Source organism: Myotis daubentonii, chromosome 10, assembly GCF_963259705.1.
Source record: "Myotis daubentonii chromosome 10, mMyoDau2.1, whole genome shotgun sequence".
NCBI lineage: Eukaryota > Metazoa > Chordata > Mammalia > Chiroptera > Vespertilionidae > Myotis > Myotis daubentonii.
Genome location: NC_081849.1, coordinates 8,647,130 through 8,671,658, shown reverse-complemented (window position 1 = coordinate 8,671,658; position 24,529 = coordinate 8,647,130). Strand labels below are relative to the sequence as shown.

At 47.0% G+C, this 24,529-nt stretch overlaps 2 protein-coding genes across 2 annotated transcripts in view; one reads left to right on the top strand and one right to left on the bottom strand.

The window, feature by feature from the left end:
• The window catches only part of LOC132242654 (GTPase IMAP family member 7-like), a 178,865-nt gene that overhangs the window by 61,995 nt on the left and 92,341 nt on the right, over window positions 1-24,529 (bottom strand). The window lies entirely within an intron of this gene.
• On the top strand, window positions 6,076-12,405 carry LOC132242657 (MLV-related proviral Env polyprotein-like). Its single transcript, XM_059711587.1, has 2 exons — window positions 6,076-6,105; window positions 11,390-12,405. Exon 2 carries the CDS (start codon window positions 11,663-11,665, stop codon window positions 12,293-12,295), a length of 633 nt encoding a protein of 210 aa, XP_059567570.1. The 5' UTR covers window positions 6,076-6,105; window positions 11,390-11,662; the 3' UTR covers window positions 12,296-12,405.

Here is a 24,529-nt window from a genome sequence, read left to right as displayed (position 1 = left end):
ACCAATCAATGTGTCTCTCTCACATTGATGTTTCTCTCTCTGTGTCTCTACTCCCTTCCATTCTCTCTAAAAATAAATGGAAGAATATACTTAGGTGAGGATTAACAACAACAAAAACAAAAATAACAAGCTCATAGATCCAGATAATGTTTTGGTGGTTGCCAGAGGTGAGGGTGGAAGAAATGGTTGAAAGGGATCAAAAGGTAAAAATTAAAATAAAATAAAATAAAAAATGAACACATATTTCAAAATATATACACATATGTAAGCTAATTGGAAATACCAAGAGTTGTGGGAAATATGTTCACCACACTGATTATTGAATCTACTAAACAATGCATTGAATTTTAATTTATATAAATTAAAATTTAATAAAGCTAGGAAATTGCAGCCATTTAGGTACAATTGGATGTAACTAGGTAAATTGATTGTATAATGGGCAAGCAATTGTCACACTACCTCTTCCTGGTTCCCTTTTAAAATATGAATTTGTATCTGTTCCTTTTTTTTTAATGTATTGAGTTTTTTTTAGAATGAGGGAGGAACCAATATGTTGTTTCTTTTATTTATGCATTCATTGGTGGCTTCCATATGTGACCAGACCTGAGATCCAACCTGCAACCTTGGGTAGAAAAATGTTGCTCTAACCAGATGAGCTGCTCCACCAAGGGTATTTCTGTACCTCTGGAAGCCAAAACCTTAAAGACTTCGCAGTTTTGTTCTGAACAATTTCCGGTGATGTAAACATTTCTTGTTTTCTTTACAATTTGACACTCTTTTCCAACCCATGTCTTGTTGTGCCCAGATTTCAAAGTTCCCAAGACCTCCAGGGAGCCAGTCAGTCCGATGCAAAAGCAAAGAGTCATTTATTTTCAAACCTAGGTTTGGCTCCCCTGCCACACTCACCGATGCAACGGTAAACTCCAGTGGCCGAGAGAGAGAGAGGCCTGATGGGACAGGGGGTTTTAAAGCAGGGTGGAGTGAGGGCAAGAGAGGGGACTGTGGGCCCCGCCGATTGGCCAGGCGCGAGTTGGGTCATCTCTATGGAGCGCACGTCCCTTGATTGTCATTGGTTAGTTTAAAGAAATCCTGGGTGTGGCCAGCAGGGGCCTGGGCTTCCGGGAAGAAGGCACTCTCCTGAGCACATGGCGGCCGCCCCAAAAATGGAGGACCCAGGGCAAGATGGAGGGCGCAGTCCTAGCCCCCCCGCCAGGGCGAGCTGAGCCCAGGCTCCAGGGGCCAGTCCAGTTGCTGGGGGTCCAGTAGATCGACCAGTTCTAGCCCGAGCAGGAAGTCCACGTCCTCCGTCTCGTTCCCAGGGGCGTCGGAGATCGCCTCCTCCTCCATCTCCTCGGGCGAGGGCACGCGCCCCGCCCCGCCCCGCCACCGCTGCTGCCGCGTGGGTGCGGTCCAGGGGCGGCGGGCGGGTGGCAGCCTGCGCCGGGCTCCCGCCGTGGGCTGGGGAGTCGGTGCCCGAGGCCGCCAGCAGCGTGGTCAGGCCCCGAGACGACTCGCCCTTTCAGTCTTACCTTCTCATTCATATAAAAGCATCTATACCACTTTTCTGGAAATTATATTGTAAAGAGACCAGAGGACTACTTTCACATACATCACACCACAGTCCCCAGGGAGTCTGTGGTCTACCATTGATGATAGCCCATTTCTCAGAATTTCCTCCCACACTTGGGAGTGTGAGCTTCATTGACAAGAGGTTTCAAACTGTTTCTGCAAGGTAGACAGGGATGAAGGATGAACTGGGGCATACTGTCCACAGTCAACACAATCTCTCTGTAGCTGAGGTGAACACAGGTGTTGACTGAAGCACATGGTAGATTGGACTCCAGAAATGTCAGCTACAATGCAATGGGACACCTGGGTTGACAGAAGGAATGAGTTGAAGATGTAAATATGAGACAGCTGATTCTATGACCCCTCCCCCCCTCTCCCCCTAATTCAGAGCCCCACCCTTGAAGAGGGGTCCTCTCTAAAGATTAGAATATCTTCAAAGGAAAAAGTCTGCATTCTGGCCTAACAGCCTCTCCTGCCCTGTCTCCTCAGGGAAAGCCTGCAGTCACAACCCTCACACCTTGTTTCTAGGTAGCTCCTCTAACCATTTATTCTCAATATGAAAGGCAACCAGGGAGAACTGACATTTGAAAGAGAAAGAGAAGCGAAAAAGAGAACAGAAAAAATTTACCCTAAAAGGAGCCATTAACAGGGAACAAAAACAGGGAAGAAAAACTAACCAAACAATTAAAAATAAACTCTTTCAGGTTATTAACCATCCCACTGAAGTTGACTAAAAATACTGAAAAATGCTACATATATATATTTTAAAGCATGCATAAGAGGCAATAAAATGAGCTTTCTCAGCCGCAGAGCAAAGTGAAACATGTAAACTCAGAGGCACAGGTGGAGTGTAGCAGCTGGCTGTCCCTCTGAGGGTACTTTACCAAACATGGAGGACTTAAACTTTGCTCCTTGAAGCCACACTGACAGGACTCAAGGCCAGGGTTAATTCAAAGGGGTCTCAAGGAAACTTTTACCATAAACCCCAAAGGGCTACTCACTCAATAATGTCAGTGAGTTCTTACTGGTGAGTGGAGGACAGGTTTGAAAAGAAAAGGCCAGAATCCAATTAAACATGCAAAAGGTGCTTGTGGAGAAAACAGATAAGACCATAGAGAAAATATTTAAAGGAGTAATGATGTAGTGTTTTTCTGAACTAAAACACATCAATCCACAAACTCAAAACATCTAATAAATACACAAAATATAATAAATCCCAATAAAAGATAATTAAGAAGGAATTCTTTTTTTATTGCTTAAAGTATTACAAAGGGTATTACATATGTGTCCTTTTTTTCCCCGCCCTTGACAATCCCCTGTCCTCCCCTACCCCCCAGTGTTTTATGTTCATTGGTTATGCTTATATGCATGCATATAAGTTCTTCGGTTGATCTCTTACCCCCGCCTTCTGCCCCCCTACTCTCCCCAGCCTTCCTGCAGCAGTTTGACAGTCTGTTTGAGGCAGCTCTGCCTCTGTATCTATTTTTGTTCATAAGTTTACAATGGTCTTTATTATCCAGGAATGAGTGAGATCATGTGGTATTTTCCCTTCATTGACTGGCTTATTTCACTTAGCATAATGCTCTCCAGTTCCATCCATTTTGTTGCAAATGGTAAGAGTTCCTTCTTTTTTACAGCAGCATAGTATTCCATCCTGTAGATGTGCCACAGTTTTCTAATCCATTCATCTACTGATGGGCACCTAGGCTGTAAATCTTAGCTATGGTGAATTGTGCTACTATGAACATATGGGGGCATATATCCTTTCTGATTGGTGTTTCTGGTTTCTTGGGATATATTCCTAGAAGTATAATCACTGGGTCAAATCGGAGTTTCATTTTTAGTTTTTTGAGGAAACTCCATCCTGTCTTCCATAATGGCTGCACCAGTGTGCATTCCCACCAGCAGTGCAGAAGGGTTCCTTTTTCTCCACATCCTCTCCAGCACTTGTCGTTTGTTGATTTGTTGATGATAGCCATTCTGACAGATGTGAGATGGTGCCTCATTGTTGTTTTGATTTGCATCTCTTGGATGATTAGTGACTTTGAGCATGGTTTCATATGGCTCTTGGCTTTCTGAATGTCTTATTTTGAAAGGTGTCTATTGATCCTTTGCCCACTTTTTGATTGGATTGTTTATCTTCCTTTTGTTAAGTTGTATGAGTTCCCTGTAAATGTTGGAGATTAGGCCCTTATCAGATATGACATTGGCAAATATGTTTTCCAACACAGTGGGCTTTCTTGTTGTTTTGTTGATGGTTTCTTTTGCTGTGCAGAAGCTTTTTACTTTGATGAAGTCCCAATTGTTAATTTTCTCTTTAGTTTCAAGTGCCCCAGGAGCTTTATCAGTGAAGAAATTGCTTCGGCATATGTCTGAGATTTTGTTGCCTTTGGATTCTTCTAGAATTTTTATGATTTCCCGTGGTACATTTAAGACCTTTATCCATTTTGAGTTTATTTTTATGTATGGTGTAAGTTGATGGTCTAGTTTCATTTTCTTGCATATATCTGTCCAATTTTCCCAGCACCATTTATTGAAGAGACTATCTTGACTCCATTGTATCTTCTTGCCTTCTTTGTCAAATATTAATTGAGCATATTGGTTCGGGTCAATTTCTGGGCTCTCTATTCTATTCCATTGATCTATATGTCTGTTCTTGTGCCAGTACCAGGCAGTTTTGAGAACAGTGGCTTTGTAATACAGCTTGATATCTGGTATTGAGATCCTACCTACTTTGTTCTTTCTCAGGTTCGCTGCAGCTATTCTGGGTCTTTTTTTATTCCAGATGAATTTTTGGAGAGTTTGTTCTAGATCTGTGAAATATGCCATTGGTATTTCAATGGGAAGTGCATTGAATTTATAGATTGTTTTGGGTAATGTGGACATTTTGATGATGTTGATTCTACCAATCCATGAACACGGTATGTTCTTCCACCTGTTTATGTCTTCCTCTATCTCTTTTTTCAACGTCCTATAGTTTTCTGAGTAGAGGGCTTTTACCTCTTTAGTTAAGTTTATTCCTAGATAGCTTAATTTTTTTGGTGAGATGGTAATTGGGATTGTTTTTTAGTCTCTATTTCTGAAAGTTTACTATTGGTGTATAGAAATGGTTTAGATTTCTTGGGGTTAATTTTGTATCCTGCTACATTGGCAAATTCATGTATTAAGTTTAGTAGTTTTTTAAATTCAAAAAAATATAATAAATCCCAATAAAAGATACTTCAGAAGGAATTCTCACTTCAACATGTAAGAGTGAAACTATAGGGCATCAGAGAAAAGACAAGATCTTAAAACTAGGCTGAAAGTGGGCACCTTCGGTGAAGAGATGTTGGAATTGCACTTATTTTTTATTAGTAACAAAAGAAGCCAGTGAACAGGGCAAGCAGATTTGCAATGTGCTGAGAGAAACTAACAGTATCCTGAAAAATCTATAATCAGGGAAATAGCTGTCTGAAATAAGGGCAAAACAAGCACATTGCAGACAACAAAGCTGAGACTTCATGCTACCAGTACAACCTCATTAAAGGAAGTTCTAAAGAATGTATCTGAGACAAGTGGAAAGTAATCCCAGGAAGTAAATCAGAGGTGAAAAAAGATTAAATCTAAACTAACTGAAACAGCACAAAATAATAGAAAATCAGATTTAAAAAGGAAAAAAAATTAAATGGGAATGCACAATAATATATAATTGGGATGGAGGTTGGGAGTGGAATTAAAACGTTTAATTTGTTGTGTAGAGGAAGATAAAAATATAGATAACCTTTAGATTTTGATAAGTTAAGAATATATGTGACAATCACTAGGTGGCTACTAAAATATTAGGAAAAGTTTATATAATTTCCAGACTAGTAAAGAGGAATATAGAATGTGAAAACGTACCCAAATAATTCAAATTCAACCACAAAGGAAAAGGGAAAAAAAATTATAAAACAGGTTGCACAAGTAGAAAGCAAAAAATGAAATTTTATTGAAAGGACAAAGCAGAAACATACTCTCCTCCCTCTCCTCTATCTTGCCTTGTAGGGCTGGGCCCTCAGCCCAAGCCCCCTCCTTTTCTGAGTGACCACAAGAATGCCGGTATTGACCTAACTCCCCCAACCACCACCTGAGTGGACCAATGAAGCTCCAGGAATGCAGCTAAGGTCCTGATAAGGCTATAGTGGGGGATGGCCCAAGCCTCAGAATGTGCTGGTCACTTCCTGACCTTTGTGCTGTAAGACCCTGATGAAAAACCCTGACCTAAATGACCAATCTCTGTAACCCACGTCACCCCCTAAACCCACCCAAATAACTAGCCCTATATAACCTTTGTTCTCCTGGGACACGCTCTCTTGCCTTACCGCTGTGTCGGACAGAGGCTGGGAGCCAAACCTAGGTTTGATTAATAAGATTAATAAAGACTCCTTGCTTTTGCATCGGAAGAGGCTCCCTGGTGGTGGATTATTGGGGACCCGAACTCTGGGCATAACATTTGGGGGTGCGTCCAGATCCCCAAAACCCACGAGGGACCCCACTCCGGAGAGCCTACTGACCGCCGTAAGTGTCTGTGTGTCGTCTGTTCTGTCCTGTGTGAGCTCGCTTCTGAAATCTGTGCCTGATAAGATCTAAAGTGGATGCACTGGTGGATCTTGAGCAGGAGGAGTCAGGGGACGCCTTGAACCTCCATCTGGAAGGGTGTAAAAGCCCCTCATGAGGGGAGTGGATTCCCCTCAAACCTCTGGGATGAGGTGGGTCGCTCCCACTGGCCAGCACAAGGCCATCGTCCAGTTTTCAGTTTTTCTTCCGCAGAGTCGGAAGGCTGTTCTTAGGTGTCTTTGTTTGTTTGGTGTCTGTGTTCTTTTGTTTAATTTTGTGGACTCACTGGACAGACATTATGGGATAGACTCAAACTACTTCTTTAAGCATTATGGTTGATCACTTTAAAGAGGTTAAGGGAAGGGCTAACAACCTCAGTGTAGAAGTGAAGAAGGGTCAATGGCAGACTTTCTGTTCCAGCGAGTGGCTGGCTCTCAATGCCGGGTGGCCACCGGAGGGGACTTTCAACCTCCCCACCATTCGCCGGGTCAGAGAAGTCGTATCTCGGCTGAAGGGGGGTCACCTCGATCAGCTCCCTTACATTATTACTTGGCAGGACCTCGTGGAGGACCCTCCCTCCTGGCTCAAGCCCTTCCTGGCTCCACGCCCTCTGGAGCTGGCACCCATACTTGCCTTACAGGACTCGGAGAAGAAGAAGAAGGAGGGAAAAAAAAACAAACTACTCTGCCGTGGGCTCTGGCTCCACTCTACCCAGTTTTGCAGGGGGGTAATGAAGAAGAGTTAATTTTTCCTCTCCCGTATCAGCTCCCCAGGACGCTGGAGAGATTAGATCCTCCCCCGTTGTGGGAAGCTGACGCAGTCCCGTTTCCGGGTGTGGCCGGGAGCGCATTTCCGGTTCCGGGTGTGGTTGGGAGCGCAGTTCCAGGGGTGGGAGTTCCAGGAATGGCCGCGGTTCTGGTAGGAGGCCCGCCCCTCACCCAGCAGAGAGCTCAGCGAGAACTGTCCGTCGATGCACCCAATTCCACTATCAAGACCCTGCCCCTACGGGCCGCCGGACCCCCAGATGCGGATGGCAATCAACCTTATCATTATTGGCCTTTCTCTACAAGAGATCTTTACAACTGGAAGGCGCAGAACCCTAAGTTCTCCGAGAAGCTGGGGGGACTTATTGACTTGCTAGATTCTGTCCTTTTCACCCATCAGCCCACATGGGATGATTGCCAGCAGCTTTTGCAGGTCCTGTTCACAACGGAGGAGAGAGAGAGAATCCTCAATGAGGCCCAGAAGGTGGTTCCCGGTGTAGATGGGAATCCAACTACCAACCAGGCCCAGATAGATGTCTCTTTCCCCTTAACTAGGCCTGAATGGGACTTCAACACGGCAGAAGGTAAGGAGAGGCTCTGAATCTACTGTCAGACTCTGATGGGGGGGTCTCTGCAGGGCTGCTAGAAAGCCTACCAATTTGACCAAGATAGGGAACGTACAGCAGGAAAGAGATGAGTCTCCAGCCACCTTTCTAGAACGGATCATGGAGGCATATCGCACCTATACCCCCATGGATCCAGAAGCTCCTGAAAATAAGGCAGAGGCGGCTGTGGTCACGAGCTTTATAAACCAGTCAGCCACAGACATTAGAAAGAAACTGCAGAGGATAGATAGATTAGGGGAAAAGAGTTTTCAGGACTTGTTGGAGGTGGCTGAAAAGGTGCATAACAATCGAGAATCTCCTGAGGATAGGCAAGCCCGCGCCATGGTGGCTGCCAGTGACAAGCAGACCCGAAACCTGGCCAAGATTCTTCTAGCCACCACCACGGAGAACCCTGAGGAGCGGACCCGCCAGCTTGCCGATGACCAAGAAGGAGGTAAGGGGACCGCCCAGGGTGGGAAGAAGAAGCTGCAACGGAACCAGTGTGCCTACCGCAAAGAGATAGGACACTGGGTCTGGGAATGCCCAAAGAAGGCCGGTAAAAAAGGAAACAAGGCGGATCGGGTGGAGGTCTTGGAGCTGGGAGGACTAAGTGATTAGGGGAGTCGGGGTTCGGACCCCCTCCCCGAGCCCAGGGTAACTCTTAGAGTGAAGGGGACGCCTGTTAACTTCCTTGTCGACACTGGAGCACAACACTTGGTCCTACGCACACCTCAAGGGAAGCTAGCCAGCAAAAAGTCCTGGGTGCAAGGGGCAACTGGCATGAGCCAGTATTCATGGAATACCCGAAGAACAGTAGATCTAGGAAAGGGCCAGGTATCCCATTCCTTCATGGTAATACCGGAGTGCCCCCACCCCCTATTAGGACGGGACTTGCTGACCAAGATCCGAGCCCAAATAACTTTCAGACAAGGAGGGCCCCAGGTCACTGATGGCAAGGCCATCCCATCCAGGTTCTGACTCTGAGACTGGAGGACGAGTATCTCCTCCACCAGGGGGCGCCCCCAGGAGAGAACAATATGGACAGATGGCTACAAGAATTCCCCACTGCCAGGGCAGAGACGGGGGGGAGTAGGACTGGCCGCTCACAGGGCCCCAACCCTGGTAGAGTTAAAACCAGGGGAAAGTCCGATAAGAGTCAAACAGTATCCAATGCCCCAGGAGACCCGGAAGGGGATTCAGCCTCATATCCGAAGACTGCGAAGCCTAGGGATACTGGTTCCATGCCAATCTGCCTGGAACACCCCCTCCTGTCAGTCAGAAAGCCCCACACGAATGACTACCGACCAGTCCAGGACCTCCAAGAAGTAAATAAAAGAGTTATGGATATACTCCCAACCGTTCCTAACCCGTACACTCTCCTAAGCTCTTTAGCACCCTCTAGAGTCTGGTACACTGTATTGGATTTAAAGTTTGCTTTTTTCAGCCTGCCACGCCTCAAAGCCAACCCCTGTTCACCTTCAAATGGCACGATCCAGAGGAAGGCTACAGTGGACAATTAACCTGGACGAAGTTACCCCAAGGGTTCAAGAATTCGCCCACCATCTTTGATGAGGCACTGCACGAGGACCTCGGTGAGTACAGGAGAGAGCACCCCAGTCTCACCCTCCTTCAGTATGTAGATGACATTTTGGTTGCTGCAGACACTGCCAAGGGCTGTGAGCAGGGGACCAAAGACTTGTTGGCCACCCTAGGGACTTTAGGGTACCAGGCCTCTGCGAAGAAAGCTCAGATATGCCAAGAGAGAGTGAGTTACCTGGGGTACATACTGGAGCTCGGACGGCGGTGGTTGTCGGACGCTAGGAAAGAGACAGTCCTGAAAATCCCTATTCCCACCACCCGGAGGGAAGTACGGGAATTCCTAGGATCAGCTGGCTATTGCCGCCTCTGGATCCCAAGTTTTGCTGAGATCGCCAGGCCCCTATATGAAGCTACCAAGGAGGGAAAGGCCTTTGAATGGACTGAGACAGAGGAAATTGCCTTTAATCAGATAAAGAGAGCTCTTTTGGCTGCTCCAGCTCTAGGCCTGCCGGACATTACAAAACCCTTTCGCCTCTTTGTAGATGAGCGCAAGGGAATAGCAAAAGGGGTTTTAACTCAGGCTTTAGGCCCCTGGAGCCGCCCGGTAGCGTATTTGTCTAAAAAGCTGGACCCCGTAGCCGCCGGCTGGCCGCCGTGCCTACGAATCATTGCGGCAACCACGCTCTTAGTCAAGGATGCCGACAAATTGAGCCTGGGACAGGAAATCTGGATAACAACCCCGCATGCCATTGAGGGAGTCCTAAAACAGCCTCCTGACCGATGGATGAGCAATGCACGCATGACCCACTATCAGAGCTTACTGCTCAACCCTCCTAGAGTGCAGTTCCATCCCAGCATGGCTCTCAATCCCGCTACCCTGCTGCCTGACCCCGACCTAGATGCCCCGCTGCATGACTGTGCGGGGATCCTGGAGCAGGTACATGGACTTCGGAAGGACTTGACCGACCGGCCCCTCCCTGATGCAGAGGCCACCTGGTTCACGGATGGAAGCAGCTTCATGTGGGACAGGTGCAGGTACGTGGGTGCAGCTGTGGTCACTGACACAGACACTGTGTGGGCAGAAGCACTGCCCCCTGGGACATCAGCCCAGCGAGCAGAACTCATTGCTTTCACCAGGGCACTGACACTGGGGGCAGGGAAGCAGTTCAACGTTTACACAGACAGCCGTTATGCATTTGCTATGGCTCATGTTCATGGGGCGATTTACCAGGAAAGAGGGCTATTAACAGCAGAGGGACAAACAGTGAAAAACAAACAGGAGATTCTCGACCTACTTGCGGCCCTATGGCTTCCCGCGAAGCTAGCCATTATCCACTGTCAAGGGCACCAGAAGGCAGATGACCCAGTAGCAAGAGGTAACCAAAAGGCTGATCAGACAGCCAAGGCAGCGGCCTTCACCTCGGTCCCCGCTATGGCCTTACAACTACCAGACCCCGGGGACCCAGTTCTACCAGACCAGCCTAAGTACTCTCAGGAAGAGCTGCAGCAGATCAGAAAGCTTACCCTTGCTAAGGAGGTGAAGGGATGGTGGTACACCTCAGATGAGAAACTCATACTACCGGACTGGCTTGGGGTCACAGTATTAGAACGCATGCATCGGTCCACCCACTTGGGAGCCCGGAAGTTAAAGGACATAATTCAGCATGCCAAAATCAAGATTCACCAACAAGACTCCAAAATCAATCAAATTATAACCTCCTGTAAGACCTGCCAACTCACAAACGCAAGAGCTGGATCAGGTGGACAAGGAACCAGGCTCAGAGGCACCAAACCAGGAGCACACTGGGAGGTTGATTTCACTGAAGTCAAATCAGGGAAGTATGGTTATAAATATCTTTTAGTGTTCATAGACACCTTCTCTGGCTGGGTAGAGGCATACCCAACCAAGCATGAGACAGCCCAGATGGTGGCCAAGAAGCTGCTGGAAGACATCTTACTCAGGTATGGTTTTCCTGCTATGATAGGCTCCAACAACGGGCCAGCCTTTATTTCGCAGGTAACACAGGCAGTAGCCAAAGTCATAGGGGCAGATTGGAAATTACATTGTGCTTATAGGCCCCAGAGTTCAGGGCAGGTAGAAAGAATGAATAGAACTCTAAAAGAGACCCTTACCAAATTAACCATGGAGACTGGTGGGGACTGGGTGGCTCTCCTTCCATATGCCCTTTACCGGGTGAGGAACTCCCCTTACACCCTGGGTCTCACCCTTTACGAGATCATGTTTGGTAGACCCCCACCCCCGCCCCCCATCATCCCTAACCTCAAAGCAGAACTTCTTGCAGAGTTTGAAAATCAGGAGATATCTTTTCTCTTAAGAGAACTGCAGGGGGCACACGAGGACATTTGGCCATGCCTTCACGCTGTTTACGAGGCTGGCCCAACCCTGACGCCTCATCAGTACAAGCCAGGAGACTGGGTGTTCATTAAGAGACACTGCCGGGAGACCCTCGAACCACGTTGGAAGGGCCCCTACGTCGTCGTGCTGACTACACCCACCGCTCTCAAGGTAGACGGTGTTGCAACTTGGATCCACCACACCCACGCTCGCCCAGCCAACCCCTCTGCAATCCGGGAGGACTTCATCGCGCAATGGAACATCGAACACAATCAGCACAACCCGCTCAAACTCAAGCTACGGTGCATTCAACCCGCCTGATGTTGGTAACTCTATTGACCCTGTTCACTATCGCCCATACTGCCGGGAGTCCCCACACCCCCTACAATCTTACCTGGCAGATCATAGACACCAGCTCGGGGACAGTACTTAATCAGACTTCCCAGATTCACCTTAAGAACACTTGGTACCCGGACCTTTACATAGATTTGCTAGACCTCGTCCGCATTTCATGGGACTCTAGTTTCACCCGGGTCTACCATTTCTATGTCTGTCCTGGGCACTCACGGACTCCGCGGGGGCGCACCCGGGACCCATGCGGAGGAGCAGAGGACTACTTCTGCGCCTCCTGGTCATGTGTCTCTACTGGACACATCTGGTGGACTCCCCCCAAAACCAATGACCTGATAACCATGGCTCGGCCGGCAGCGCCGGCCTGTCAGAAATCTAGCAAGGGTCTCCACACCCCATGCAACCCTGTGCGGATATCCTTCACGGAACAGGGAAAGAAAGCAACAGGATGGAACTCTGGTAAAAACTGGGGAATTCGCCTCTATGATAAGATTAGACTCGGGGCTATGGACCATGGAGGATTATTTACCCTTTGAGTACAGGCAGCACCCCCTCACCAACAGACTCCAGCAGGAGTGGGGCCTAACCAAGTGTTGGCCCCCCCCACCTGTCCCTACCCAGGAGTCCCCACCCAAGAGCACCCGGGTGCCGGGGTCCAACCCCAGCAGGTCCAGGGGTTCCCAAAGGCGTAGACGGAGTCGGCGAAGACGGAATGACACGGAGACAGCGTTCAGTTGATCAGCAGCCTAGCCAGGATCTCTAGCCAAGTTCTGGTCTTGATCTCCAGAGAGGTTCTGCTGTTTATTGTCTTGTTACATCCGTATTTATCCCAGTTGATTTTAATCCTGTCAATTTCTATTACAAAGGTTAGGGCATTTCTTATCTCCATTCCCGGGAGTAAAGATTATGTAGCTTAAGCATGATTGTTTGTAGTGATTAACTACCTGCCTGGCACTTAGTTAAGGAGTTTCATCCCCTCCCTGACTTCAGGGAAAAATTCCTACCTGGGGAAACAACCTTTCTAGGAGAGGCATCCCCTCCCTGACTTCAGGGAAAAATTCCTACCTGGGGAAACAACCTTTCTCGGAGAGGTGACCTTGGTTAAAACACACAGCGCTAAGGGGAGCAAACATATTAAGAACAGTATGCTATATATGCCAGGTCCCTTGAAACATATGCTGTGCAGATGTTTCTATCCTGCAGCGACTGTGTTAAGCAGCAAGGATGGACCGGGTACCGGCCTCCCAGTCCTCTGCATCCCGTTTCTACCGGGGCACCTTCCACCCCAAGTCACTCCCTACCATCTAATGCAGACCTCCTGTGGAAAACGGTTGAAGGAGCGTATTGCGTTCTGAACGCTTCTAGACCTGACCTAACCAAGTCTTGCTGGCTCTGTCTAAATGCCAAACCACCATACTATGAGGGTATCGCAATTAAGGGCAGTTATACAGCAGCCTCTACTACCAGCTCCTGCAGGTGGCAGCAAACTGCTACAAGGCTCACCCTCCAGGCGGTGACAGGGCAAGGAACTTGCATAGGCAATGTCCCCTGTGAACAGTCACATCACTGTAATGAAACTCTACCTACCCCTAAAGAGACAGCATATCTTCTGCCCCCTGAGAATGCATGGTGGGCCTGTTCCAGTGGCCTCGCTCCTTGCGTCCATTCCTTAGTCCTTAATTCCCAAAAAGAGGGTTTCTGCGTACTTGTGCAGTTAATCCCTAAGCTGATATATCACTTGGGAGAAGAAGTTCTTAACAGAATAGGCACCATTAACCCCCGAAGCAAAAGGGAGACTATTACTGCCCTAACTGTGGCAGCTCTCTTGGGACTAGGACTAGCGGGAGCCGGAACTGGAATATCCTCGCTTGTCATACAAGACAAGAAGTATGGAGCCCTGAGAACAGCCATTGACTTAGACATAGAAAGAATTGAAAAATCCATCACCCATCTGCAAGAATCCCTTACTTCCTTGTCTGAAGTAGTACTCCAAAACAGAAGAGGTCTAGACCTGCTATTCATGCAGCAGGGGGTCCTATGTGCAGCTCTAGGGGAGGAATGCTGTTTCTATGTTGATCACTCAGGAGTTGTAAAAGAAACCATGGCCCTTGTAAGGGAAGGACTACAGAAGCGAAAGCTAGAGAGGGAGCAGTCTCAGTCTTGGTATGAATCCTTGTTTAACTGGTCCCCATGGTTAACTACTCTTGTCTCTGAAAGGGCGAAGACTACGCCCTCCACCTTGCCCCAGGGTAAGGGCTACGCCCTCTACCTTGCCCCAGGGTAAGGGCTACGCCCTCTACCTTGCCCCAGGGTAAGGGCTATGCCCTCCATCTTACCTTGGCCATGTGCTCAGCAAGCTCCTTCCCGGAAAATAGTCAAGGGAAGAGCACGCCATCACTATGACCACATCCTGTGTAATGAGACACCGACTCGTGCCTGGCCAATCGGCAGGGCCCACAGTCCTTTCTCCTCCCCTTACCCCAACCCCCTATAAAACCTCTCTCCGCACAGAGTTCTCTCTCTCTCGGCCACTGGAGCTTACCATTGCATCGGTGAGTGTGGCAGGGGAGCCAAACCCGGGTTTGAAATGAATGACTCTTTGCTTTTGCATCGGACTGACGGGCTCCCTGGGGGTCTTGGGAACTTTGAAATCTGGGCACAACATTTGGGGGCTCGTCCGGGATTCCCAAGACCATCGAGGGACCCCCGATCCGAAGAGTCTGACTGACCGCGGTATGTGTGTGTGTCGTTGTATGTTCTGTTCAGTGTGAGCTCGTTTCTGGAAACTGTAATTGCCTGAGGGGTCTAGGCGGACGCGCCGTGAACGACCACAGGCGGGGGAGAGTTGGAAGACGTTCCGCTCCCCAGGAGGGATGGATATGCCCCTCATGAGGGATGGATATGCCCCTCGCGGAAAGCAGGTCGCTCCTGCTAGCTAGTTTGGTATAAGGCCATTGTCTAGCTTTCGGGTTTGGCTTCCATGGAATTGGAAGCCTGTATTTTCGGGCCCTGTTCAGTGTTCTGTGTTTGTACTGGATGGATGTTATGGGATGGACTCAGACTGCACCTTTGGGTATTGTGATTGATCATTTCAAGGAGACTGGGGGAGGCTTTAGAGCTCCCTCAGGGGTTGGGAAGTTGTTAGGAATTGAATGGATTGTTTAAACTCTGAATGAATGTCTGGTGAAAGTGTGCGAGTGTGGAGGGAGGGGGATTGCCCTCCCCCCTCCTTTGTGTGGCGGTCCGGCGGCCGCCTGAGTGAGGATCTGTGGAAACAGGTCACCCCCTCTCCAAGTAAATGCGTCTGGGATTTCTGTGCACGTGTTAGGAGAAAAGCTGGCTTAAAACTAATGTGTGCACCGTCCGTTTTCGGATAGGGTTTTGGGCTAGCGTATTTAATTTGCTACCTAAGATTTTAAAAAGTTCTGCAATATAATGTTGGCCATCTATCTTTTAGGGGTTTTGGTTTGCTCTTCCCTTGTTTATTGTGAGAATGAGGAAATCATCTTTTCTGTCAGAGAACAGTTTAGACCGCCACAATGTTGAGCTGCCTGACTTGGCAGCCGCCATGTTGGCCGCATGGCATGCCGCTCCCCTGGGGGTCGCCATCTTGGAACAGTAAAGGCCCCTCCCTCTGACTTAGTTAATCACAAAAGGAATGTCTGCTCACTGAGGCAGGATGGGATTTCAGGGGTGGAGTTTTAAGGCGGAGTTTTACTAAGGAAATGCAGATGGGGCAGAAAGTGTGCCTGCCTCTCAGATTTATTTAATACTATTTTTAAGAAGATATCTTTAGTACTTAATAAATTAGCAATCACGGTCTTAATATAATTTTAGTGATATGATAGACCAATGTTTTGAGCAGTTGGCTTTATAAGGGCCGACAATAGAGCTTGTATTTCTTAAAGGGCTTGTAGATAGAGAATTGAAAAGCTTTTACAAATTCATAAATGCATCTAGGATTTCTGTGCACATGTAAAGGAAAAGACCAGTTTAAAAACGAGTGCGCATAGTTTTGAGCTGAACTTGACCTTTTGCTGTGTACAGAATAAAAACCCGAGACTGTTTTGGCCTTAATAGTTATGGGTTCGCTTCTTGAATTCCCCAGCAGGAAAAATGTGACCATTTTGAAATTTAGCAGCTATGCCAGGATAGCAGTAATCCAATTTCTAAAGTAAAGTACAATTATTTCAGGTAGAAACTGTGGTTTAAAAGTTCTAGCTACCTGGAAAGCATGGCCTTGGTATGATGGGAGGAAAAAGAAATATTAAATGGATGGTAGACCAGTGAGCTGGGACTGGTCACTGATGGTGGATTGTGAAAAGGGCCGGACGTGGCCTAACTTCTCCTTCCTTGGTACCCCTGAAACGTCTGAGGGTACTTCTGGCCTTGGTTTTCCAATGTGTTAAATCTGTCGATTTTGTTGTTTCGCTGAAATCCTCTTGAAGGACATTGAATGGTTCTTTCCTTCCTCTTTAACTTTCGGGGGATTGTGTGAATGGATTACTGATGTAGATTATCAAGAATCTCTAAGGGACTTGTCCTTTATCTGGAGGAATGGCTCCTAGATGGTATTCACCATCTCTGGGACTTCCGGAGGGAAGTCAAAGCTCAGACTGGCTAAGGGTTCGAATCTGGCCTATCTTTTAAAAAGGTAGAAAAGAAGCATTCCTAGGCAGTTTTCTACTGCCTCTGTTCAGGGACTTGTTCTGTATCTCGACACAACTGAAACTGATTTGTTGGTATTTTGTGGTATAAATGTGGCATGCACCTCGAAGTTCTTAATGGGGAATGTACCTGGTTATCGTGTCTATTTAGTCTTGATTTCCTTGTTCAATATGAGTACCGTTTCTATCTGGATAAGACATAGGTCAAAAGTCCTGTCCTGGGATGTGGGAAAGGGTGGCCTCCACATCTGTTCCTGTCAGGCCCCCATCAGGGGACTTGGGCTATGTTCCTGTTATCTGCTCAAGATCCCAAGACTGTAAAAGTACTTGTTCACTGAAAGGGTGTAAGTTGGATGTTTATTTGATGTTTGTATGTCTACTTGGCTATAATTATCTGTTCATGTAAGTGTGGAAGTATATTCTGTGCTAGGTTGGGATTTTGGAATTCTGGGGTAGATTTAAAAGGTATTTGTGGCTTTTCTAGTCTGATTGGGACATTTAAGGGTGGGGCTCACAGTTCCTCAGGGCAGAGATTCCATGGGCCCTTCCCCCTGCCTGTGCTGAATTAAATAATACAGGCCAGTGTCATTTAGCTTGCTGGTTAAAGGAAAACAATGGGCCTTAAAATCTGTAAAGGTGGGCAGGAATGAATCTGGTCAAATGTACTGCAAGGGTTTGGTACCTGTTGCTGCTGTAACTGATAAACAGGGTTACCTAGAAGCCATCAGGACTTTGAAGTTCTCCAAGAGAGGAGGAATCTGACTTGAGACTGGCCAGGACTGGGTGGCTTTTCTTAATCTCTTTCCTTGAGAGGGCTCCAGAGGGCGGACGAGGACATTTGGCCGTGTGCCTCCACGCCATCTACAAGACCAGCCCAACCCCAACTCCTCATCAGCACAGACCAGGAGATTGGGTCTACGTCAGAAGGCACCGCCGAGAGACACTGTGGTGCTGACGACCCCCACCGCTCTCAAGGTAGACGACGTCGCGACCTGGGTCCATCACACTCACGTCCGGTCAGTGGATCCATCCATGACCCGGAAAGACTTCATCACTAAATGGAGCATCGATCGATCAAGATCAATGCAACCTGCTCAAGCTCAAGCTACGGCGTGCTTGACCTGCCTGATGCCGGTAACATGACTCGCGATCGCTCCTGTCACTAGGAGCCCCCACAATACTGTGATGCCTGCATCTTCATGAACATGGCTCCAAAGAGACAAGGACAATTTATAGGATCACATGTTTGGTAGCAGAAGATTTGGCTGCCTGAAGCGGCCATGATGCCAATATTATGTTTCATTGTATTGATATGTTATATTAACCTTTGATTCTTTTGCAGGTTTGAATGTATGTTGGCTGTCCTGAAAGGGAGCTGTGTGGGGTGACCCCCAAAAGTAAAGGGTGCCTAGCTGCCAAGAGGGCAGGTGCCCAACTGGGCAGGGAAGGGTGCCCATCAGGTTTTGGTCTCTTTTGAGAGACAGCTAACAGTTGGCAGCCTGTAATACTGTCTTGCAGGCCTGAGTCAACATGCCATGTCAGGGGTAGTAAAGCTGGAAAAAGCCTGTTTAGAATAGAAGGTCTGAGGCATGGTTATGCATAGAAAGAAGGTTTTATGCCAACAGTTACTGTTTTGTTTTAAATCCATGAAAAGGAATTAGCAAGGAAAGTCAGAAAATCTTAGAGTAGATCAATATGGTTTTCTCCTTATGTAATTCCTCCGAAATCTGGCAATGCTAAATAAGTCATGGCAAACATCAGGCTTTGCATAGATACAATAAGACTGATTCCTAATAGTGGTTTTATTAACATAAAACTTTGACTGGAGTATCATGTTTTAAAGAGCCCTGTCCGAGCTCTAAAGACTTGAAGCCACTAAGAATGCCACGAAGAAAGCCTGGTATCCTGCTTGGGAGCCCTGAAGATGGCTGGCACTGGAGCGTCAGGCCCATGCCCTACCATCACTGGCGGTTGGTAAGAGTAGAAGGGGAGCAGTAAAGATGCCTCTGCATCCCTGCAGAACCCCCACACACTCTGGGCCGCAACAAGTAGGAGGGCTACTGAGATGGGCCTTAAAGCCTGGAGCGTGGGCTCAGGTGGAATTGCTACAGGTGAAGGATTCACCTAACTCAGCAGATACCGCAGGCAGGCCTGATGGCAGCTGGATGGCTTGGCTTCCTGGCCCTATGGGGCACATTAAGATTCAACCATGAAATTCCAGCAAAGGTAGTCAGTTACCATTCTTGTTGTATTTATGCAAACATCAGGACAGTAAATAAATTAATCTTGATTTGGCTTTTTAATAGCCATGGAGGAATTTTAAGAAGAAAAATCCTGTTTCAATAGAAGTTGTTAAATCTAAAATGGTTTCTTTCCCTTCCACCGGGCCATTTGTTAAGCTTATAGGGATAGTTCAGTTGATAGTTCTGTGTGCCCAGTATGGGCCTCTAGCAACGGTGGAATAGAAATGCAGTCCGTCTCATGATTGAGCCGGAAGTTCCAAGACAAGGGGGGAATGAAAGGGCGAAGACTACGCCCTCTACCTTGCCCCAGGGTAAGGGCTATGCCCTCCATCTTACCTTGGCCATGTGCTCAGCAAGCTTCTTCCCGGAAAATAGTCAAGGGAAGAGCACGCCATCACTATGACCACATCCTGTGTAATGAGACACCGACTCGTGCCTGGCCAATCGGCAGGGCCCACAGTCCTTTCTCCTCCCCTTACCCCAACCCCCTATAAAACCTCTCTCCGCACAGAGTTCTCTCTCTCTCGGCCACTGGAGCTTACCATTGCATCGGTGAGTGTGGCAGGGGAGCCAAACCCGGGTTTGAAATGAATGACTCTTTGCTTTTGCATCGGACTGACGGGCTCCCTGGGGGTCTTGGGAACTTTGAAATCTGGGCACAACAGTCTCGGCCCTCTTCGGACCCCTTGTAATCCTCCTAATGTTGCTAACTTCCGGCCCTTGTATTATTAACAAATTAGTCCAATTTATCAAGGAACGCATAGGAGTAGTTCAGCTAATGATCTTACAAGCCCAATACCGGCCTCTAGCGATGGAAGACGAGGTAGGAATGCAGTCCGTCTCATGATTGAGCCGTAAGTTCCAAGACAAGGGGGGAATGAAAGAACAAAGCAGAAACATACTCCCCTCCCTCTCCCCTATCTTGCCTTGTAGGGCTGGGCCCTCAGCCCAAGCCCCCTCCTTTTCTGAGTGACCACAAGAATGCCGGTATTGACCTAACTCCCCCAACCACCACCTGAGTGGACCAATGAAGCTCCAGGAATGCAGCTAAGGTCCTGATAAGGCTATAGTGGGGGATGGCCCAAGCCTCAGAATGTGCTGGTCACTTCCTGACCTTTGTGCTGTAAGACCCTGATGAAAAACCCTGACCTAAATGACCAATCTCTGTAACCCACGTCACCCCCTAAACCCACCCAAATAACTAGCCCTATATAACCTTTGTTCTCCTGGGACACGCTCTCTTGCCTTACCGCTGTGTCGGACAGAGGCTGGGAGCCAAACCTAGGTTTGATTAATAAGATTAATAAAGATTCCTTGCTTTTGCATCGGAAGAGGCTCCCTGGTGGTGGATTATTGGGGACCCCGAACTCTGGGCATAACATTATATATGCATCCAAATAGATCAGAAATTATAATTATGATAAATGCACCAACGGTTTCACTTAATAAACACACACACACACATTTTTTGAGTGGATTGCAAAATAATTTTAAATTTAAAGCATGAAAGCAGAGAACAGTTGAAAACAGAAGTATAGGCAAATATAGCAATCAAATTCTAAACCAACACGGACAAAATACCAAATGAAATAGACTTTTTATTCAATATTTATTGAGAGCCTATTATGTGCCAGGCACTGTTCTAGGCATTTGGATACATCAGCAAATTACAGCAGATAAAGTTTCTTGCTCTGGATCTTCCAGTGTTTCTTGAATTGCTTAAAAAAAAAAAGTAATTGCATTTTAAGAGTACAATTGGCTCTTTCCACTATTGAGTGACATCCATTTGCCAGATTTGATTAGGTTTAAGTCCTCGGGGATTTACCGCTAATGCTGGAACAGGGAGGTGGATAACACACTGAGGGCATTGCCCAACAACTTGGCGAGCCTGCTCTCAGGAAATATGGAGTTCCCTGCACAAGGCAGAGGCATTTTGATGATGCAGGGCATTTGAGGCCTGTGCCATGGAAAATAGAGTGACCTCCTCTACTGAGGCAATGAGGCGATCTTTTCCTCATTACCTGTAGCCAAGGGACCCGGAAGACCAAAATGGGATTTAATATGGCCAATAAAACATGGAAATTGTTCTCAAACAACCTTTTGAAGACTGAAAATTAAATGAAAGAGTTCCTCCGAATTAGTGTGCCCTACAGGATACACGGAAAATCCTGGACTTCCTCTCCTGCTAGTCTGGCTTCCTCTGCCTCCACCTGCTGCTCCTGCGACCATAGGTAAGAGCCTGCCTAACAAAGATTTACTTCCTAAATATGAGTGGGAGCTAGAGTTTGAGGAAAGCAGAGGCAAGCATCACCGTGAGTGGAATGATTCATATAATGAGGAAGATCTTGCTCACAGTTTTACAAAAATGACCCTAGCCACCCAGCCTTTACGGCCTTTATGGCTAGAAGCAGTCGCACAACTGAAAGTGAAAGTAACTTTTGCGCTGATACTGTCCCCTTTACAGTAGACCTTAGGGGAGGTGAGTGGAGCTGGAGAGGAAGTTCCAGGATTTTCCATGTATCCTGTCGTAGAAAGGCCAGACCCTACCAATCCAGGGCAGATACTACGAGTACACCAGCCAATTCATTTTAAAACCCTCAAGGAGTTTAAAACCTGTTTCTATGTACGGCCCCACTTCTCCTTTTGTCTTGAGCTTGCTTGACTCTGCAACTAGCGAAACTCTGCCTCCTCTGGACTGGCAAACACTGGCTACAGCATGTTTTTCCCCTGGAAATTATTTAATGTGGAAATCCAACTGGACTGAACTTAGTGCAGAACAAGCAGCTAGAAATCAACAACATGGCGTACCTATCACTCTTGAAATGGTAGTAGGAACCGGGACATATCAAAGCTTACAGGCTCAGATGATGTTTCCTTTGCAAGCTTATCAGCAGATAAATATTTGTGGCACTAAGGCTTAGAGGGAGTTGCCCACTAAGGGAGAAAAATCCATGGACATTGCTAAAATTATACAGGGGTCGGAGAAGCCCTATCAAGACTTTGTGGCACAGTTGCTTCAGGCAGTAGACAGAGTGGTTGGAGATCCCGACGCAGGATCTCTGCTAGTGAAGCAACTGGCTTTTGAAATGCCAATAGCACATGTCAGGAGGCTCTGCATCCTACAGGAAAAGGGGGTCAATTTCTGAGTTCATCCGTAGTTGTGCTGATATTGGGCCCACCTATGTTCAGGGAGTGACTTTAGCTGCTACATTGAAGGAGACTCTGCAAAGGGACCATCAGGAGGTAAAGAACAGAGGACTTGTTTCACTTGCAGGAAGCCAGGTCACTTTGCAAAAATTTGCAGGCAACGGGCTGCCTCAGGGGGACAGGAAAGTTCCCCTGCTAGACAGCCTGGTCTTTGTATTAGCTGCCGCAAGGGGAAACACTGGGCCAATGGCTGCTGCTCCCAGACAAGACATTGATGGCCAGCCTCTTGACCCACATCAGGGAAATGGCAAATGGGGCAGGCCCCGGCCCCGCCAAACAGTAGGGGCACTGTCGTTCACCCTGGCACAGCCATACTATCCTGGCCAGCCGATCGGCCCACTGTTGGGGACCTCTACCATGCCACCCCAGGGAGCACAGGATTGGACCTCTGTCCCACCGCCTAATATGTAGTAACTCCTGATATGGGGCCACAAGCAATCCCTACAGGGATTTATGGACCATTACCTAAGAGCACCATGGGACTTATTTTAGGAAGAAGTAGCTTAACCATGAAAGGATTTCAAGTTTTACCAGGTGTAATAGATCAAGACTATGCTGGAGAAACTACAGTTATAGCACAGACAACAAATGCCATAATTCAAGTTCTTCCAGAAACTAGAATAGCTCAAATTATACTTTTGCCCTATCATACAGCAGGGAAACTTCTCTCCACAGAGCCTTGGGGAGAAGGAGGATTTGGATCCTCTAACCAAATGTACTGGGTGCAGCTAGTTAAATGAGGGCGCCCAGAGCTAGAATTGAAATTAACTGGGAAAGCTTTCCTAGGAACAATAGATACGGGGGCAGATGTTTCAGTGATTGTCTTCAGGCACTGAAGCCCTGCATGGCCTCTTAATACAGGCACTACCAATCTACAAGGCATTGGGCAAGTATCTCAGCCTCAACAGAGTGCACAGCTCATCAAATGGGAAGATCCACAGGGAAATACAGGATATTTTACACCTTATGTCAGGGGTGGGCAAACTTTTTGACTCGAGGGCCACAATGGGTTCTTAAACTGGACCGGAGGGCTGGAAAAAAAGCATGGATGGAGTGTTTGTGTGAACTAATATAAATTCAAAGTAAACATCATTACATAAAAGGGTATGGTCTTTTTTTTTTTTTTTTTTAGTTTTATTCATTGGCCCGCGGGCCATAGTTTTCCCACGGCTGCCTTATGTGCTTGATCATTTACCTATTAACCTCTGGGGAAGGGACATTCTAGAACACATGGGGGGTATTACTAATGAGTCCCAATGCTGTGGTTACAGCTCAAATGTTAAATCAAGGATTTTATCCTGTTAAAGGATTAGGCAAAAGGCAGCAAGGCAGATTATCTCCTATCCCTATGTCCACCCAGCAAGGGAGAAAAGCGTTAGGATACAGGGAGCCACAGCCTTTTCATTAGGGGCCTTGGTCGTCTCTCTGACCCAAAAGACTGCTACAAAAATTACTTGGCTTTCAGACAACCCTGTGTGAGTTGATCAACGGCCCCTAACTGGAGAGAATCTTCAAGCAGCACAGCTTCTAGTACAAGAACAACTTAAGGCTGGTCACATTGAACCTACTTATAGCCCTTAGAATATACTTATTTTCGTAATTAAGAAAAAATCAGGTGGGTAGAGATTTTTGCAAGATCTCTGAGCAATAAATAAGACCATGAATGTTATGGGCCCCTTTCAATTGGGGCTGCCCTCACCTACTGCTATTCCTCTTAATTATGAGCTACTCATTCTAGATTTAAAGGATTGTTTTTTCACTATACCTTTGCATCCAGATGACTATAAATGATTTGCATTTAGTGTCCCTGCAATAAACTTTAAGGAGCCAGTGAAGAGACACTGCTGGAAAGTTCTGCCGCATTTAATGGCTAACAGTCCTATGCTATGCCAGGACTTTGTGGATGCAGCTCTCCGCCCTATAAGGCAGCAGCATGCCCAGGCCCACATCATCCATTATATGGATGACATCTTGCTGGCTCATGAGAATGTGGACACTCTTCATTAGCTTTTGCAGACTTACAACACTCTCTCTTAACGATGGGGCTGTGTATTGCACCAGAAATGGTACAGAAAATTTCTCCTTTTCAATATCTAGGCATTTCAATTGAAGGACATACTGTTCGTCCTCAACGTTTACAAATTCGGATGGATACATTAGCAACTTTAAATGATTTTCAAAAATTACTCGGGAACATTAATTGGATCCGTCCCTCATTAAAATTGACTACTGCAGATTTAGCTCCTTTGTTTGATATTCTTTGAGGAGATTCCTCACCATCTTCTCCCAGACAATTAACTGCTGAAGCTGGCACTGCTTTAGCCAAAGTAGAAGCCATCCTTCAAGCTGCTCAGCTTGCAAGAGTAGATTTAACTACACTCCTTCAGGTGTTAATTTTCCCTAATACTCACACTCCATGGGAGTCATTTGGCAGGACCCAGGAGTAATAGAATGGCTCCATCTGGCCCATTCTCTGACCAAAGTATTAACACCATTTCATGATTTAGTTTCTCAACTCATAGAGAAAGCACAGTACAGACTAGTTCAATTAGTAGGGCAAGAACCTTCCCTCATTGTAGTGCCATTTACCACGGCATAGCAAAGTTGGCTATGGCAACACTCTATTAATTGGCAAACAGCTCTTACTAACTAT